Source organism: Talpa occidentalis, unplaced genomic scaffold (genome assembly GCF_014898055.3).
Source record: "Talpa occidentalis isolate TD23 unplaced genomic scaffold, MPIMG_talOcc4v2.1 talOcc4.9, whole genome shotgun sequence".
In the NCBI taxonomy this organism is placed as follows: Eukaryota; Metazoa; Chordata; class Mammalia; order Eulipotyphla; family Talpidae; genus Talpa; species Talpa occidentalis.
Genome location: NW_023605305.1, coordinates 59,562,662 through 59,581,542, shown reverse-complemented (window position 1 = coordinate 59,581,542; position 18,881 = coordinate 59,562,662). Strand labels below are relative to the sequence as shown.

The window sequence follows — 18,881 nt, the reverse complement described above, 5'->3', positions numbered from 1 at the left end:
GGCGGCTCCCCCGGCTGGAGCTGAAAACGCTCTTTCGCGTCCTTGTCCGGTTAGGAAGGGAAATAAAGTAAAGGAGGGAACGAGCATGGAGTCGCTGAGGAAGGAGCCTCAGCTCTATAGTATGCGGCTGAAAATGTACAGTAAATCATGGCAGCGCTGGTTTCTGACTGGCCCTGAGGCTGGGGCTCCGGGTCCGAGTAAGCGCGGAGCGAAGCCCGACTCAGACGCGGGAGCCATTTTCCGAAACTACTCTCTGAGGTAACCCCGCCCGGGCGCGTACGCGAGAAAGGCGGGGCGGAGTTTATCGTGGGGGCCTCATTCCGGAAACCGCACCCTCTGTGGGTGTTGTCCCTCCGTCGAGGATTAACAAAACGCAGAGCAAGATTTAACAGTCGGCGGCGAAAGCGCGCACTCGACCGCCAATAAGCGCGGAAAGAACAGAAGCGCTTCAAAGAACCCTTGTGTGCACACCCATGATTGGTCAGAACGCTCCTTTCTTCTTTTTGGTATTGGCTGGACTTCATTTCCCCGCCCACCCAATGGACTTTTGTCTAGCTACTTCTGATTGGCTCTTCCCGGGTAGCGGTGGGGGGCAAGATATCGGGGATAGTTCGTCACGGATTGGTGGATTTGAGCCCCTGGCGGCTCCCTGTGGAGGAAGGCGCCGTCCCCTCTCCTCCCTGTCCCGTCTCCCGACCCGTACGCTTTTCCCTGAACTCGCGCGCACGAATGGTTAAAAAAAAAAAAAAAGGGTGTGAGGCTCGAGCCCGCCAGCCAGGCCTCTAGCACCTAGCGCGCGCCCTCAGCGAGGACCCGCGCGAGCTGTCCCCGGCGGTGCCTGCGCTGTTTGAAACTGCGGAGCCCGTTAGGCGCTTGGGGAAACTACCGTTCCAGCTGGCTCCGGAGCCGGTGCGTGTCCGGCGGGCGAGTGGCCGTCACGAGGCGGCTCTCGGCTTTCGCGTCTCTGCGGCGTGGCGACTAGAACCGGCATTTTCGAAGGACGCCACTTCCAATCGCAGCGCTGGCGCGGGCGGAGGCTAAAACACGGGGGTCCTGAGACTGAGGAAAACGCGCCAAGTTCCCCTCGGTGGTGGAGTAGGAGAGACCCTAGCGCTCCGGCGCCGTGCAAGCGGGATACTCCTGGCGCTTCTCGCCATCCCGGGGCGGGCGCGGGCGGCCGCCGCTCCGGGGATGTAGTTCTCGCCGGCGCAAGGCAGGACCGAGCGGCGGCCCGGATTCCCGCTCTCGAGAGCGAATGGTCACTCCCCCGTGGGGAGGGCTCTCCGGCCGGCGTCTCCTCGGGTCGGGGCCCCCGGGGGCTCGGGACGGGGACTCACCTGTCGCGCCCACGCTCGTCCCGCCGGGACTCGCCGGCGTCCGCGCCGCGGACTCGCTGTGGGCCATGACCAGGTAAGGAGGGCCCGGGAGGAGGGGCCGCTGCCTGGGCGCCGAGGCAAGTTCGGCCGGCGCCCGGCGGGGGCGGCTCTGGAACCCGGGCGTCGGCGCCGCGGGGAGGACCCCAGGACCATTTTGCTGCTGCGCCCCGGCGGGGCTGCCGGCGGCGCCGTCCGTGCGCGGGCGGGGCGCTCCCTCCGGCCGCCGCTGGGGAGCCGCCGGGGCAGGTGCGGGCGGGCTGGAAATAGGCCACCCCGCGGGCCCGGAGCGTTGGTGCGGGCCGAGGACGCCGCCGGGCAGCCGCCCGCCGCGCCCCGGGCTGGGTCTCACGGGCTCCGGCGCCCGCGGTCTCGTCATCTTTGCAGCTTCTTTTCCGTTCCTAGAGAGGTGCGGGGTGGGGAGGAACATGTTTTCACTCTCGTGGTCCGGGGTCCGTAATTGTTCAGGTTTGCCGCGCACTTTAACTTTTAATTTTTCCTGAAGTGTTTAGAACGCCCCACGTGTCTTAAACCTTTGTGGGAATTGAAATTGGATTTGTCATCTTGTGAAGGGAAGCGCTTCAAGCCGGCGGGGCTGAGTGTTCACACTGTCACTTGCTCGGGAACACTTCATGTGCGAGTCCTTGTGTTTTCTACGAAACTTCAGACTTAGTGAGAAAAGTGTTTTTAATGTATACACAACCCCTCCGGCTCTAAGGAAAGCCAGGAGCAAGAAATGGGGTAGCTTAAGAGATGGCATCTGAGAATAGTAAATGTTTACTCATTCCTTAGCGGGAGCCAGGAAGGTTAATTGATTAGAATTGATAACCCGTTATTTCAGCTGCTTGATCGTTTTTATTTGCCGAAGTCCGGTTACTCTTAGAGAAGCCACTTTCCACCATTTGTTAGAATTGACTCCCCCCACCTCCCCCCAAACCTGTTAGGAGTGTAATGTTTGGCCATCTGAAAATTTGACGCAGGCTCGTTTATCATTCATGGTAACATTTCATCAGTAGGCTTAAGTGACCGGGAGAGTAAGTTGCGTTGAAGAGGGAATGGGTAAATTGTTTAGTTTTCCAGTTTATTCCTGAGTTGAGTTTCAAAAACGTGTTTTCATTGCTGAATTCACTGTTGTGAATTCCTAGATCAGAGAAAGTGAGTGAAATGCTTAGTAAGGATGGAATTTGAGTGAATTTTGTTAGTTCATTGATCGTTGTGTATTTATATTTGAAAGACACTGGTGAGGACTCTGAGTAATGTTCTGGTAATTTTTCCCCAGATATAATGAAAAGTAGCACTGCTGTATAAAATAACTGTATAAAATAACTTTTTTCATCCATAAGTTTTAACAGGGATGAAGGTTCCAAAGGCAAGCCAAAATCATTTTAAGCAGTATTTTCAAAAATTTTGCACTTCTAAAAATGTCTGGGAATTCAGTATATTATGGTTTCTTGGTATCAGCTTTTTTTAATACCACTTTTTGCATATGATTTGCTAATCACCCAAATTTTTAGGTACATTAGAAATCTGTGCTTTGTCTTAAATGTAAATTATACTTCAAATAAATGTCTTAAATACATTTCATGTATTAAGAACTCCTTTGATTTCTCATTTGTGTCCACTTCCTACTTAGAATTAGAGATGTTTTCTCAGTCAATATTTTCTGAATGGGTTCAAAAATTATAAAATATTTTTTACTACTTTCCCATAGGTATATTATAATGGGATGCTTTGTGATGGAATCCTCAGTCTAATAGCTGAGTTCAGTATCTGATAATTTTTCGTTGTTCAAGAAAGTTAAGGAAGGACAGTTGGCAAGCTCCTTCATTTAAACAAAAAACATTGTGTGCTTATTACTGCTAGGCATTATATTTTCAAATTGGAAGTTCTGATTAGTGCTGTTCCTTTGTACTAGTACATTCCTTCCAGAATTGATGATTTTGTTGTCTACAGCTGATAACTGAAAACTAAAAAAAGCCTTTTCTCTTGTGATTAACAGATATGATTGTTGATTAAAACGTCCCTATATAAATTAATTCTTGTCAACTCATTGGGATTTGAAGAGAAAATGCCTGGTGTCATACCTAGTGAAAGTAATGGGCTTTCAAGAGGTAGTCCATCAAAGAAAAACAGACTTTCCTTGAAGTTTTTTCAGAAAAAGGAAACTAAGAGAGCCTTGGATTTCACAGATTCTCAAGAAAACGAAGAAAAAGCTTCTGAATATAGTGGATCTGAAATGTATGTATCTTGAATGGATTTGTGTACTTTTAAAATTCTGCATCAGTGACGAAGCAGTTAACTTGGGTTGACATATCTCCATACCTTTGACCTGCTTTGTCCATAGAAGGGGAAGAAATTAGTAAGACAAGTCTCGCATTGTATAGTAAGTACAGCACAAAATTTGTGGCTCCGCACATAATGTTGACTCATTATATTTTGCTTTGCTAATTTGACTAACTTGGAGAAATATTCAGTAGCTAAAATGATTTTTCAGTTTAAACTTTATTTGTAGGGCAGCAACTTGTGTGGAAGTATAAAGAAATAGGTGATTTTGGTGTGTGTGGGGGGTGTGTGTCAAAAGATTTGAAAGTTACTTGAAATATTTAAACTTTGTAGTCATAGTAATATGAATTGTCGAGCTTGTCAGGGATATACAATTGCAAATTGTATTTGAACTTAAAAATAAGAGCTTTTAATGTAGATAAATCATTTAGTAACCAAAGAGAAATCAGAATAAAATGGAATACTTTGTTTCACTAGTAGTTGCTCCATTTGGAATCCACACTCTCTGGTCAACAAATAAGCACTATGTTGTATGACTTTGTTCCTGTGTTAATTTCCTAATACTAATAATCAGTTTAAGAGATTGTGTGTGAACCTTTTGCTTATTAGCATTCATTCTTAGAAACACTGAGTGCTAGCGTAATAAAGCTGGCAGCCATAAAAATAAATTTATATGAGTTGAGGACCTACCATTTGTTAAAGTATAATAAGAGAATTACAAACTTGAACAATTAAGTGAAGACACAGTTGTATGATTCTCTTCATATATTCTTAATCTTTCGTTAACAGACTCTGACTTCTTAGATAGTATTGCCTCTCCCAAATATAATAGGTATTCCCAGGTTTCTATTCAGTTAGATTACTTGATGCCACATTGGCTTACTAGTTCCTAATTTTCTGCTTTATAAAATGTGATTAACAGCCTCTAGAAGGAATTGTTTTGAGACTTACTGGGTATCATAATATTTATAAAGTTACAATAAACTTACTCTGTGTATGTAAGCAGTTTTTGAGTCAGTACAGGTATCTTAAAATAATCTGAATAAAATCCAGATCAAAATCAGAGATCATACAGCTTTAGAGAAGAGCATCTAGGGAAGTAATATTTCTATTTTGTTATAAGATACTAATTCATTATACTTTTCTTTCCTCAATACTTAATAGTGATCAAGTTGTTCCTGCAGCACAGTCTTCACCTATGAACTGTGAGAAGAGAGAAAATTTGTTACCATTTGTGGGACTGAACAATCTTGGCAATACTTGCTATCTTAATAGTATACTTCAGGTAAATTGACAATTTTGCTATAAAACTTTGGTAGGCAAAGAATGAGGTGACATTAATGTTTGTGAGATTATTGTGAGGGTTTTAGTTGTCCACACTGTCTTTGCCTTTGATTATAAATAAACCTGAATGTGCTAAATTATCTTGACACAAGTTACATGTTACAAACTTCCTTTAGGGCTAATAAAAAAATGATAAGTACAGGATAGCAAATTGAGTAGACCATATTTAAGTGCAAGGTGCTACATCTTTAGTGTTTTGTGTTTTTTTTTTTTTTTTTTGCCAGATTCCTACTATGATAACATTTTTTTAAATGTTTTATTTGTACAATCCTGAGTCTTAGCGGTATTTATTTGCCCAAGCTTTGCTTTGTCACCAGCAAGGGAAGACAGCAGGCTAACATAATGAAGTAGAGAACAGTTTTTGGCACGCATTTTAGAATTTTAAGTAAGGCATATTTAAAGGTGTCCTACAAAAAAGTATTATATTCTAAAGAGTTTAGGTATATCATTGTATAGTAAATAAAATCTTACTTTTTGTAGGTATTATATTTTTGTCCTGGTTTTAAATCTGGAGTGAAGCACTTATTTAATATTATTTCAAGAAAGAAAGAAGCCTTAAAAGATGAAGCCAGTCAAAAAGATAAGGTATGAAATGAACAGAATATAATTAAAAAAAAAGTTAATGGAAACTCACTTAGAAACGATAAAGTCATACCTAGAGGATTTGGGAGATACAACACAATTATCTCTATCTCAAATTGAAAAATGAATTTAATTACTGCAGAGTAGCTAAGTAGAACCCCTTTTACAGTGTCTTCTCCAGTCCTTTAATTTATTGTTTATCAATAAACATTATTTGTATACTACATCACAGTTTGTCATACTTGTACCACCTGTTGTTTTCAAACTGACTCTTTAAAAATTTAAAGAAACATTTGATTTACGTGATGAGAAAAACATCATCCACGTAATAGAAAGTGACCCCCCAAAAATCACAAATTTTTTTAGGTTTATATACCGTCATAAAAGTTATGTTGTAATGAAATTTAGAAACGCTTGTGTTGTCCAGTAAGACACAGACAGGGAAGGGGAAAGGTACTTTAATATGTACATATATAAAAATAGTGGTTGTGTGTTTCTTTCTTGACAGGGAAATTGCAAAGAAGATTCTTTGGCAAATTATGAGCTAATTTGCAGTTTACAGTCCTTGATCATTTCAGTTGAACAGCTTCAGGCTAGTTTTCTTTTAAATCCAGAGAAATATACTGATGAACTTGCTACTCAGCCAAGACGACTGCTTAACACACTCAGGTATAGCCTGTAATTTAATTTTAGAATTTCAGTTTAGCTGCTTCTTTGGAGGACAGTGATACATGAACAAATGGGGGGAATAAAGGACAGGAATATAAAAATTACAGGTCTACTACTGTCCTTAATATCCTGCAGGCACCAAAAGTTGGACATATTTTCATAAGTTTGAAACTCATAAGAACTTAATTTGCATGAAATTTAGTCTTTATTCATATTTATAATAAGAATATTGATACATTTTTCTGTAAAAATTATAGTATGTTTAGTTATAGGATACTGCTCCCTATTATGTTGGTGATATGTCTTACTTACGTACTATTCTTTTTTGAGATCGAAAATTTCTGAGTTCCCAAACACATTTGGTACTAAGGATTTTAGTTTAAGAATTTGTAGGTCTGTATACATTATGTATAAGAACTATAAACTCAAATTGTTTATTTTTGTTGTATATGCTTAGGCGAACTATTAGGTTCAACTGGATTAGATTTCTTTGGAGTGCTGTCTTAAAATTGAAACTATTTAAAATAGCTTTATCAAAATAAAGGGCAGTATAGCATGGTGGTCATGAGCAGGTTTTTGAATGTTGGCTTTGCCTCTTAGCCTGCTTATAAATAGTGGTGATAATAGTATCTACTTCATAGTTATTGTGAGAATTATAGTATACATTTAAATTAAAAGCATTTTGAGCAAAACCTAGTACATGTTAAACACTATTAGCTATTATGAACAGTATATTTAGAAGAGGATCAAAGTATTGTGATAATGAAAATGAGGTAAAATTTGTTTCATTTTTAGCTACAAGTTTAGGTAAGTTCACATTAGTAGATGAGTAAATGTTTTTAGAGATTTAAAATATTTATATGATAATCCCTATAAATGAATTAATTTCTATATAGAAAGGCTTTCTTTTTTTAATATTTTACCTTCAAAACTAGAATCGATGAAATGGAAATTTTTATTTATAGGGAACTCAACCCTATGTATGAAGGATATCTACAGCATGATGCACAGGAAGTATTACAGTGTATTTTGGGAAACATTCAAGAAACATGCCAACTCCTAAAAAAAGAAGAAGTAAAAACTGTGACAGAATTATCTACCAAGGTAGAAGAAAAACCTCATCAGAAAGAGGAAATAGATGGTATTAATGGCGTAGAGATGGACAGTATGAGACATTGTGAAGACTCTAAAAAACTCCCAAAAGGAAATGGGAAAAGAAAAAGTGACACTGAATTTAGTAACACAAAGAAGAAAGTTAAAGTATCCAAGGAATTCCAGTCACTGGAAGAGAACCAGAGGCAAACCAGATCAAAAAGAAAAGCTACAGGTGATATGTTAGAGATTGCTCCTAAAATAACCCCCAAGTACATTTCTGAAAATGAGTGCACAAGATCTTCACAAAAGAAATCAAGAGTTAAAATCAACTGGTTAAAGTCTGCAACTAAGCAACCTAGCATTCTTTCTAAATTCTGTAGTCTGGGGAAAGTTACAACAAACCAAGGATCCAAAGGACAATCTAAAGAAAATGCATATGATCTTGACGAGGAGGACTTGGGGAAATATGAAAATGATAACAGTGAAAATGATAATACAACTAATGGTTGTGGACTTGAATCTCTGGGGAATAATGTTAATAAGCCCATTAATGTTAATGAAGTTAAACCTATAAACAAAGGTCAGTATAATTTATTCTGTGACATTTGATAGGTAGATTTAACATTCGCAAAACTGGAATTTTGTCTTAGATACATTTACAGTATAAATCTGGCTAAACTGAATGTGGACTGTGGTATTATAATACTGTGCTTAGACTGTGTTTTGTTTGTATACATATCTCACTAATCTTAAGGTAATGTTATTTGGTGGTTTATACAAGGGAAGATCAGTACATATTAATGAAGAGAATATTTTACCCTAACTTACATAGTATTTGATATAAACTCAAAAAAATTGCATTTAGTAAAAATGCAATTTTAAAGTAGAGAACTAACTACTGGTTTCACACAAAGGAAACTGTAGTATTGATGTAGTTTAATGGTTTTGCCAAAAGTATCCTTATTCGGGAGTTGTTCTGTAGGGAATGTCTTTGGGAATGGAGTTAAGACACTATTTTGACTCTTTATAGAAACAAAAATAATTCATATTCAGAGCTATCTTTAGATGGAATTTATATTATATGGGCGAGGTATTTTACTGCTAATTAAGCAAGCTGAGACATGAAAGCCTGCTTTTCATGATGTACATTAAATGAAATATTGGTTGTTTGGGCTATGCAAAAAAACTATACAGACTTTCTTATTTTTATTTTAGGTGGAGAGCAAATTGGTTTTGAACTAGTAGAGAAATTATTTCAAGGTCAGTTGGTGTTAAGGACTCGTTGCTTAGAATGTGAAAGTTTAACAGAAAGAAGAGAAGATTTTCAAGACATCAGTGTACCAGTACAAGAAGATGAGCTTTCCAAAGTAGAGGAGAGTTCTGAAAGTAAGCAAAATTGTACCTTTATATGGACCATGTAATTAGTTTTTTCATCAAAAGTTTAATAATAGCTTGTATGGAGAATATTTTACTGTATTTGGCATAATGCTCCTGCTTACAAGTTATGTGTTAATGGCAGCTTTGGGGAAATTGTGGCATCTTTATTTTGATTATGAAATGTTTGATTATAGAATGGGGAAATAATTCTTTAATAAGTTAACTTTTGGAGACCTGAATATGTTAGGTTATTTTTGTTAAAATAATATTTAAGAAGCTGTTTTGTGTAGTATAAACCACAAGAAGTATGGATTGTCATGGGAAATGATTTATGACTGGTTTACCTGTTGAGATATTTAAAAATTGACTAGAATATATAGTTCTACACTGAGTAAGACTAGTTTTTCTTGTTTCTGTTGTCCATCACCTATTTTTTGTCTGACCATATATTTGAAGATATGTGCACTGTTGAAGACGAACTTACAAGTTTCTGAAATTTAAAAACACCTACTTGCAAAGTTACTCAGTTGAAATTACCTGCTAATTTTGAACATGGAATGTTGCAGTTTAATTTTAAATGTCTGAGATTTTTCATTTGTAAGTGAAAGGAAATTCTCCTTATGTAGTTTCTCCAGAGCCCAAAACAGAAATGAAGACCCTGAGATGGGCAATATCACAATTTGCTTCAGTGGAGAGAATTGTAGGAGAAGATAAATATTTCTGTGAAAATTGCCATCATTATACTGAAGCTGAACGAAGTCTTTTGTTTGACAAAATGCCTGAAGTTATAACTATTCATTTGAAGTGCTTTGCTGCTAGTGGCTTGGAGTGAGTATAATAAATACAAGCTCTATGAAGAAAATGAACTGTTACCTAAGAGAAGTTCTGTTAAGAATACTATTAGTATTATATAAACTACTAAAAATAATTTGTAAAGGTTAGCTTAGAAAAATTGTCGTATTAATAATTTTCTCTAAAAATGCATCGGTTTAATTTTTTTGGTATGAATACATGTTCTGTGATTTCACACTCTTTTTTTCATTTTCATTGCTTATTTGATATAATCTTAGGAGAATTCATTAAAGCAGGAAACATTTTTGATATATGTCAAAGCTTTTTGAGGGGAGAAATTAGCTAAAAACTATTTTTAAAAAATGAGTACAAAATGCCAGTTACATTTTAGATAGTTTCTGACTTTTTCTGACACATACATAATGTCATTATAGATCTTTGATCCTTCACTAGTGTTTTGTTTGAAATTCCCATCAGGGCTTTCCCATAGTCTTTTTTTTTTTTTCCACAGGACTTTCCTTTGCTATGATAATGCATTATTTTGTTTTGTCCCCAAATCTTGGTAAAGGTAGACTTAAAATGATTTGCTAAAAAATACAGTGGATTTTGGTTTGGAGTTAATTTTTTTTTTAAATGCATTAATTTTCTTGCACAAAATTAGGAAAGGGGGGAAATGCAGTACATCCCCACAATATGATTAGTAATTTAATTTTTTTGTTTAAACATTGTAAATAAACAAAATTGGGATCTTCTTAATTCTTTGTAAGTTCATATAAGCATTAATCAAGGCTTCATTCAGACTTTACTTGGTTTCATATTAAATATATAAATATATATGTAAAATTGAATGTATAAAATAGAATTGCAGAAAACCTTTTTTTCTTTTTTGAAGGTTTGATTGTTATGGTGGTGGACTTTCAAAGATCAACACTCCTCTGCTGACACCTCTTAAGTTGTCACTAGAAGAATGGAGCACAAAGCCAACCAACGACAGCTATGGATTATTTGCAGTTGTGATGCATAGTGGCATTACAATTAGTAGTGGACATTACACGGCTTCTGTTAAAGTGACTGACCTTAACAGTTTAGAACTAGATAAAGGAAATTTTGTGGTTGACCAAATGTGTGAAATAGGTAAGCCAGAACCATTGAATGAGGAGGAAGCAAGGGGTGTGGTAGAAAATTATGATGGTGAAGAAGTGTCGATTAGAGTCAGTGGAAATACGCAGCCAAGTAAAGTTTTGAACAAAAAAAATGTAGAAGCTATTGGACTTCTTGGAGGACAAAAGAGCAAAGCAGATTATGAGCTGTACAACAAAGCGTCTAATCCTGATAAATTTGCCAGTACGGCATTTACTGAAAATAGAAATTCTGAGACTAACAGTACTAATGGGACCCATGAGTCTGATAGAAACAAGGAATCCAGTGACCAAACAGGCATTAACATTAGTGGATTAGAGAACAAAATTTCATATGCAGTACAAAGCTTAAAGGAGTATGAGGGGAAGTGGTTGCTTTTTGATGATTCTGAAGTGAAAGTTACTGAAGAGAAGGACTTTTTGAATTCTCTTTCCCCTTCTACATCTCCTACATCTACTCCTTACTTGCTATTTTATAAGAAATTATAGAGTGAGTATATTTTCCTTGTGTATATATTAAACAGACGAGGACAAACATTGGTAAAGTTGGTTACATCAACGTCTTTAGCTTATCTTTGAAGCTATTTGATATTATTGGTCTCACTAGATTTTTATATAGTAAAATTTGAAATACTGAAAACCATGTTAATTTTTAGAATTCATTTTCCTTAGTGGAGACTAGTGATGCATTAGCTTCTGGAAACAAACTTGTATAGGTTCTTTATCGAATTATCCAAAAAATGGAAGCATTTAAACACTTTTGAATTTACACCTACTTTTGTGTTTGCTTTTTAAAATAAAGTGCTTGTATTTGTATCTCCATATTTTGGAGTAATTATCTATATGATGTTTATAGGTCCTGTTGTTTTTCAGCTAAGAAGCAGAATCTCATTTAAGTATATTTAGTTTTTATAAGTCATAAAGCCAAATCTTTAATGGGCTGTATTAGAGGCACAAAGTCTGAAATACGTGTGTATTCACAATGGTGTACATTTTGTGCCTTGAATCACTTTAAAAAGTGTCTCAGAAAACCTAGACAGTCCCCTTCTATCTTCCTAAGAATTTTATATGTATTTATGAAAATGATTCTGTACTCTAGTAAATCTTTTTGGGCATGGACTAATTTGTATCTCTTCATAGTCATACTGTGCACGACTTGTACATAGTACATCAGACTTAGAGGTGTGACCTTAAATTTAACTTTTTTTTTTTTTTTAAAAAACTGGGAGGTTAATAAAATTTAAACTGCTTAACAACTGTGGACACAAATGTTTGACTTGAATATTTGATCACAAATATAGCTGGATTCTCTTAAAACAATATGTGTGTGTATGTATGTATAATATATATATATAGTGTATTATATATAAGATACATACACATATAGGAGAGAGTAAACGTGCATGATTACCTTTAATCTGACAGTAGAGGTGATGAAATTTTCAAATAGGAGAAACTGCTTGGTCCATCCAAGTTGTCATACTTAAAAGAAATTTACAGTAAAAACTACTTCCTAAGTTGATTAATTTTTCATTTTAAACTTAAAGTAGTATACAAAATTGATAAATGATCATTTATACTTGTTAAAGGACATTCCTGGTATTAGGAATATTTAAAATGATTCTAAATAACAAATGCTACTGGAATAACACCACATTTCAACAAGAGTACTTGTCAACTAATAAATTACAGTTACATTACATGGTGTGATACTTAAAAAGGCATGGCTCTCACCTCTTTCCACATTCAGCACTAGTGGAACACTTAAAAAGAAATAGCCCTGAACATTAGCTATAAGGAATCACTAATAGGACTTTTAAAAAGAAACAGCCCAGAACACTACTCATAAGCCTCTGATGGGGTAGTTATAAGATAAAGCCTGGGCGCAACTTAGTATAGGCAAGAATCACTTCCAATATGAGAAATTTTGTTTTAAGGAAACTAAAGTGAGAAGTTAGAAAGTATATCAATGTATAATTAGGGAGAAGAGGAAGAAACCTCTTCTGATTTAAGTCAAAATGATAGATACTACATCATAATTCTATAGATTTTTTAACAGTTGTTGATATTGTCACTGAGATTTGTGTGAAAAAAATCCAACCATAACTTGAGAGATGATCTAGGGAGGCATACTTAACTTTCTATTCCCTATGTCTATTTCCCCTACCCTCACCCAAAAGAGGAAGGGTAGTATATATGTTAGTTAAAAAAAAAAAAGTTACCATTCTTGACGCCTTTCATTACTGTTCCTCTGGATCCTCTTCCCTGTAATGTTTTTGAAGTTGTTATTTTCTGGCTCTTCAGCCCCTTTTAGACAAATACTCTAGATTCATCTGAAAAACCTTATGATTCAGTGTTTGAATTGATGTAAATGGTAAGAATCTGAGAGATTAATGCCTATTATAAAGGCAGGTCCTGAGTAGGCAGGGGAGCACTATGAACTATACTATGCTTTAAGGAGAATACATTTTTAAGATATTCAAAAATCAATTACAGAATGAAGGTAGTGTATTAAATTTGATCAGTTTGTAAGTGACTTGTAACTAGCTGGTCAGTAGACCAAAGGGACAGATTATACATGATGGTTTTCTATAAACTAATCATAAAAAAGTTTCCAGAATTAAGCACTTGGAAAAATTTGTCAATTAAGTGAAATGTTTTCAAAGAAACTTTTTGCACTAGTCTTGCATGTCACCATTCTAATTTTAAATAACTTATTTCAACTAAAATCTCATTTTACATGAATTTTACAAAATCTATGTGTCAGAAAGCTTCTAGTCAATTGGTAAATTAAATCAATGTCACCTCTAAAAAACTGAAGACCAGCATGTTTAATTTGAAATAGCAATAATTTCAGTCAGATTAAAACTGTCTCTGGGTATTAGTTATCCCAGCATTTAATCATCATAGACAAGATTTATCAGGTAAAGTTATTTCTGTAATTTATTCTCCATTACATTCCTTTTGGGGTGTCTATATGGAAAGAGAAACCAGTTTTAAGTTTTCACAAATTCAGTATCTCTACCTACTAAACTTAATTTGGGCCTCTTAAGCCCAAAAGATGACTCAATTTTTACTTTCATTTTATTTTGCTAGGTTTGGAATAGTTCTTGAATCAACTAACTTACTCTCAAGGCTGTTACAAATTTGTAAGTCCCACTCAGTGAAATTAGTGTAAACGTTCACATATTTAATAGTACCTTTAAAATAAGCATTACTACATTTAAAATGGTTGCAAAATGATTCTATAAATGGTAATATAAATTAAAAAATACAAAGTAAATAAATTTAACATTAGCTATGGTATAAATAATGGATAGTATATCATGTACCTTGGAATCATTAAATTTTTTTTTTTTTTTTTTAAAGCCTGCCAGAACATTAAAACCATAGCCATGATTCTCAAACTTGTAACAATCCACATTGATATTGTTTTGGCTACTGTATACTTCAACAGGTACATTAGTGCTATAATTTCCAGAATTAAGTCCCAAGTCTTATTTTTCAACAGGTCTTAACTTCACACTCAGTGTTGAATACATGGCTCTTTCCAAATGATTAAAACAAGTGTGTTTATTTTAGAGATCCATTTTGCGCAGGCTCATTCGGCTGAAGGAATCTCTGGGGAGAAAATGAAAGGATATAAGTAAATATTTTTTACATATTCCTTTAAAATGTTTATTATCTTTTCTGCCTGATTATTCTTACTAACTTTCAAGTAAACTGTTCATCCTGCATGTTCTGCTTTATATATTCTGGTTTATAGACCTCTATAGACTAAGAGAATATTACAGTGTGGGTTAAGTATTACATATTGGGTAAGAGGACCACTGTGTGGTAAAGGATAGAATTAGACTTTTAGTGGTGAACTTAATATTGTATACACATGTTGATTTTTCAGTGATGTATCTTAAGCTTACATAATGGTATAATGCAATATTACTGCAAGAAAAAATGTGTAAGTATATTACAGTAACCACTTTGCTAAGACCACTGATCATATATTCATTCGGCTACTAGGTACATTTGATACTGATAAACCAAGGAACTGAGGGATAGGCAATAGGGAAAAATTCAGGAAAAGACTTATTTGAGGTTACTAAAAGGCAAAAAGCAGGGTCTCTTACTTAAAATATAAAATTCTAAACCAGTGGTTTTCAAACTTCCTTTGTATACTATTAAAAAATGAGAATCCCAGTAAATTCTTATTTATATGGGTTACATACTGATATTTACCAAATTAGAAATAAAACAAGAAAAATTTTAAATTGTTTTACAAAATAACGTTTAAAATGTCACTATAAATAGCACTGTTTACTTAGAAATATTGTGTAAGGTATTTTAGAAATGCGGCACCCTTATATATATTAAGTATGGTTTAATATAAGGCCAAGATTCTTATATCTACTTCTGCATTCAGTCTTTTACAATATCACATAGTATGTAGTCTCTGAAAACCTTGACTCAAGAGAAGATGAATGTGAAAGACAATATCTCTTACTAATATGTAATTAGTTTTGGTTCAGGAACCTTCTGAACATGTCTTAGGAACTACCTCATTTGTGTCCCAGATCACACATTGAGAACCATTATCCTAGTATCTTAAAATATCCACTGCAAAATAATGTTTCAGACTTTATAAATCAGCAAAATAAAAAATTCTAATTCTAAGGAAGTTTTATTTTCTGAGTTCTGAAGAAGAGTAAAGAGGATGATATTCTTCAATACCTCTTAATGTATTTTCCTTAATCCTGAAACTGGTTTCTTTCTCCACCCTAGCCGTTAAGGGTAAGCAGCCCTGAGTTTAGAGTCGCCAGGAAAAGAAAGGTGGTCAGGTGCAAAGAGATCATTTTCAGTTTACAATCTCATAACTTGTTTTTTTTGCTTGCATGGATAATAATCTTGAAAGTAGACACTGTTTATGTAGAAAAGGGTTTTCCTAAATTCTGAAAAAGTGCCTGCAAAATAAACTTGATCATAATGTAGATCATAGAGGAAGGTAAAACTCAGGATAATGGTGTAAGGGAAATTTTCCCTCACACATAGGAAGAATAATCCTTCCAATGAAAGAAGAGATTTGAAGGAAGTAAGACTACCATTAGTAAGCTATGTGACTACCTCAGAGACCATCACTCTTACCCGGATCTCTGACTAGTGAGAATAATACTGGTGAGGGTGGAAGTGTTGTTTCTCATCTAGGGTTTCTCATTATCACTCTAGGATGAAGGAAGCAAAATACATTTTGGCAGAGAAAGGTTCAAATACAGGCCATCCAGTCTCCCTCTGTTTTTGCAGGTTGTGGAACAGATTCAAAAGATCTATATATTCTCTGTAGGGTATGTGACATACAGCAAGTACTAAGTAGACCCATTTTGAATGAATATGAGAATGTTTTTTTCAAAGGTCTAGAAATACAAAAAATTTAGATCATTGAAAAACAGGAATTAATTGCAAGGTGATCAAATAATCACCTGAACTTTCTTTGTACCATATTATACAATGGATTTATATCCTGTTTTCATATAAGCAACTTCAAAGGCCTTCAAAATACTCATCAGGTAAGTACAATTTAATAGTTCTGTTATTAATTCAGAGAAAATGGTAAAAATTGGTGTGACAATTCGATCATTGTATATACATTTGGGTTTCAAGTGAAAAAAGGCACTTTGCTTTTAGCGGTTGTCATGTCCTGTCCAGAATTCAGGTGCTATAAAAGTGAAATGTGAAGCACTGTTCTCAAAACTACATCTCATTAAATTTCTATAACAATTTTTTCAAAGTTAATTTTACAGAGAAGAAATCTAAAAATTAGGTTAAATAGCCTACTTAATTTGAAATGGAGAAAAATACTGAGTCCTTGGTATTCAACAGGGATTACCTGTTTTAATACAAATCTAGAAGAACAAGCAGTACATTATTTACTGTCAGGGCTGAGGAAAAGGAATACTGGCTCCTGAAATATTCTAGTGAATTCTCCCTTAAAAACACCAGAAAGCGTGATAAAACTTTAATAAAAGTAATACCTTTTGAAGGCCAGATTTCTTTATGTATGGTGTTTTGGTTAGAATGAATACTTAATACAACTTTATTCTCAAATTTCAGAAAGAATTAATTTTTCTTATAGGCTAATCCATGTGTAGATGAGAAAAAGCTTATACAACTTGTAAGGTTTTAGGAGGCACAATACCCAAAATCATGTAATAAAGTTACACCAATTCACTATTAAATAATTTAAGCTGATTTTATTTTTTTCCTCAACATATCAAAAATAATAGAAATAAGCATACCTGTGGCAGGTAACAGGCAATACTGCTTTGTATAACTGAGGGATCTTTCTATTTATCAGAGGCTGTAGGGCCTCTTTAAGGCGATGATAGTTTCTCTCCAGTTCTCTTTGATACTCCTTTTGATCTGGCCCAATTAAACTCTTATTTTTTCTTAAAGCATCCTCACACCTAGGGAAAAATGTGTTATCAAAAGATATTTTTGGTGTAGTTTGATGGCTTAGTGTTATGTATATAATAGACACTTACATACACATATGTAAAATATAAATATTTTTATTTACCATAATTTTTCAGTTAACATTAAATAGCCTCTTATATTAGGCTTAAAATTTCTAATATTCACTTTCTGCTTTTACTGAAAATTACATGTACTTAATACTAAATCTGAATTTTTTTCCTCATATCACTAAGCTACATGATCTTTTAAAGATGTGACCATACTCATGTAGCTCAATGGTACCTGACACAGTGGTTCATGTTCAAATACATATTTCTCAGATGAATAGACCTCTAACAATCCTGTTTAGTTTATTAAATAATTTAAGAAAAAAAATCTGAACCCAACTAGATAAATGAAGAAATTGGGTTAAACAATGCATACATATCTTCCTATGGAATGCAGTTTAAATGCTGCTCAGAGAAAAATGGATAGCCTTATCTGCGTATCAGAAAATATACTATAATATCCAAGTTATAGAAACCTAAGGGCCCAACAGATGAGTGGATTAAAAAGATGTAGCATATATAATCACAATGGAATACCACTCAGTTGTTTAAAAAAAAAATGAAATCTTGCCATTTACAACAATTTAAGGAACTGGAGAAAATTATGTGAAGTGAAATAAACCAGAAAGAGAAAGACAAGCAAGATGATTTAACTTGTGTGGAATAAAAAGAGACAAAAGGACAGAACTAAAACCAAAACTACCCCTAGAAATCTGACAACAGAGCTGAAGTGACCAGAGTGGTGGTGTGTGGGAGGTGTAGAGCAAAGAGGAGAGAGGACCCAATGGACTCAGATGGAGGAATATGGGTCTTTAGTGGTAGGTGTGGTGTGATAATGTACATTTGAAGAGGTGTTAACCTGTTCCCCTAAATCATATATGGTATAAACTAATGTTACTGCTATAAAAAACACACCCCCAAAATATATCACCCAGAAAAAGTTATGTTAACACTGTACTATAGTCTACTGAGTATGCAATAGCATTATGTCTAAAAAAAAATACAAACCTTAATTAAAAAACACTTCATTGCTAAAAATGCTAATCATCATTGAGCATTTAGCATGTTGTAATCTTGTCACAAACCTTCAATTTATAAACTATATAAAAAAATGCAAGTTATTTCTTTGGAGAAACTAAAAGACTAAGATTTGGTAAGATTAAATGAAAGAAGATGAAATATCCCCTAGTAGAGACTGAAAATGGGATATAAAGTCAAATACAGTGGAAGTTAATGAAGGTGCAGAGGATATTATGTGCCACTTAATGCAAATCTGAAATTATACTTTTCTATATTAATATAATTTACCAAAACAAACAAGAACAAATAATCATAAAACCATCAAATACATTGAATCAATGAAATTGCAAATTATTCAGGCAAATACACCAACATGCAAATTCTACTGAACAGTCCTCAGGACAGATAATCCTAATATAATGAAATTATTCCAAAGTATATAAGAAAATAATCCATAGTAGGAGAAGAAAAGAACTATTCTTGAGAAGAGTTTCCAACTCATTCTTCAAGGTTGGAGGAACTATAGCTACTTCAATTTGAGAATTACATAGTATCAAATGGAATAACATGAGACAACAGAAAGAAAAGGACAATAGGAAAGACTCTGTACAGGCAAATGATGGACAGGCAAATACTAGCACAAAAAGACTTAGATTTGGAAAGTTTTATGCAATCTCGTAACCACAAAACAAAAT

General features: G+C 35.3%; 2 protein-coding genes across 11 annotated transcripts in view; one reads left to right on the top strand and one right to left on the bottom strand.

Moving 5' to 3' along the window:
* Positions 1 to 669: 669 nt before the first annotated feature.
* Positions 670 to 11,908, top strand: USP1 (ubiquitin specific peptidase 1). Of its 2 annotated transcripts, XM_037501376.1 has the most exons (9): positions 670 to 1,410; positions 3,373 to 3,611; positions 4,821 to 4,941; positions 5,481 to 5,585; positions 6,091 to 6,251; positions 7,217 to 7,926; positions 8,562 to 8,732; positions 9,350 to 9,551; positions 10,408 to 11,908. In XM_037501376.1, exons 2-9 carry the CDS (start codon positions 3,442 to 3,444, stop codon positions 11,141 to 11,143), a joined length of 2,376 nt encoding a protein of 791 aa, XP_037357273.1. In that variant the 5' UTR covers positions 670 to 1,410; positions 3,373 to 3,441; the 3' UTR covers positions 11,144 to 11,908. The 2 variants fall into 2 exon arrangements, with proteins under 2 accessions (XP_037357273.1, XP_054547121.1); XM_054691146.1 differs by lacking the exon at positions 670 to 1,410 and having other exon boundaries at positions 3,371 to 3,611.
* Positions 11,909 to 12,235: 327 nt separating this feature from the next.
* Positions 12,236 to 18,881, bottom strand: part of DOCK7 (dedicator of cytokinesis 7) — a 153,541-nt gene continuing 146,895 nt past the window's right edge. For 7 of the 9 annotated variants that reach the window (XM_037501367.2, XM_037501368.2, XM_037501369.2 and 4 more), the window contains 2 exons: positions 16,942 to 17,109; positions 12,236 to 14,275 (listed from right to left, as the gene is read on the bottom strand). In XM_037501367.2, the coding sequence (XP_037357264.1) occupies positions 14,233 to 14,275; positions 16,942 to 17,109 (211 nt within the window). In that variant the 3' untranslated portion in view covers positions 12,236 to 14,232. The remainder of the gene's footprint in view (positions 14,276 to 16,941; positions 17,110 to 18,881) is intronic. The other 2 variants (XM_037501374.2, XM_037501372.2) reach the window with 1 other exon arrangement.

What these genes read in the sequence shown, in the direction of transcription:
- USP1 (XM_037501376.1), top strand. Translation starts at nt 3,442, where the DNA reads ATGCCTGGTGTCATACCTAGTGAAAGTAATGGGCTTTCAAGAGGTAGT. An exon ending in ATCTTAATAGTATACTTCAG is followed by an intron (nt 4,942 to 5,480) that starts GTAAATTGACAA and finishes TACTTTTTGTAG; the next exon opens with GTATTATATTTTTGTCCTGG. An exon ending in AGTTAAACCTATAAACAAAG is followed by an intron (nt 7,927 to 8,561) that starts GTCAGTATAATT and finishes TTTTTATTTTAG; the next exon opens with GTGGAGAGCAAATTGGTTTT.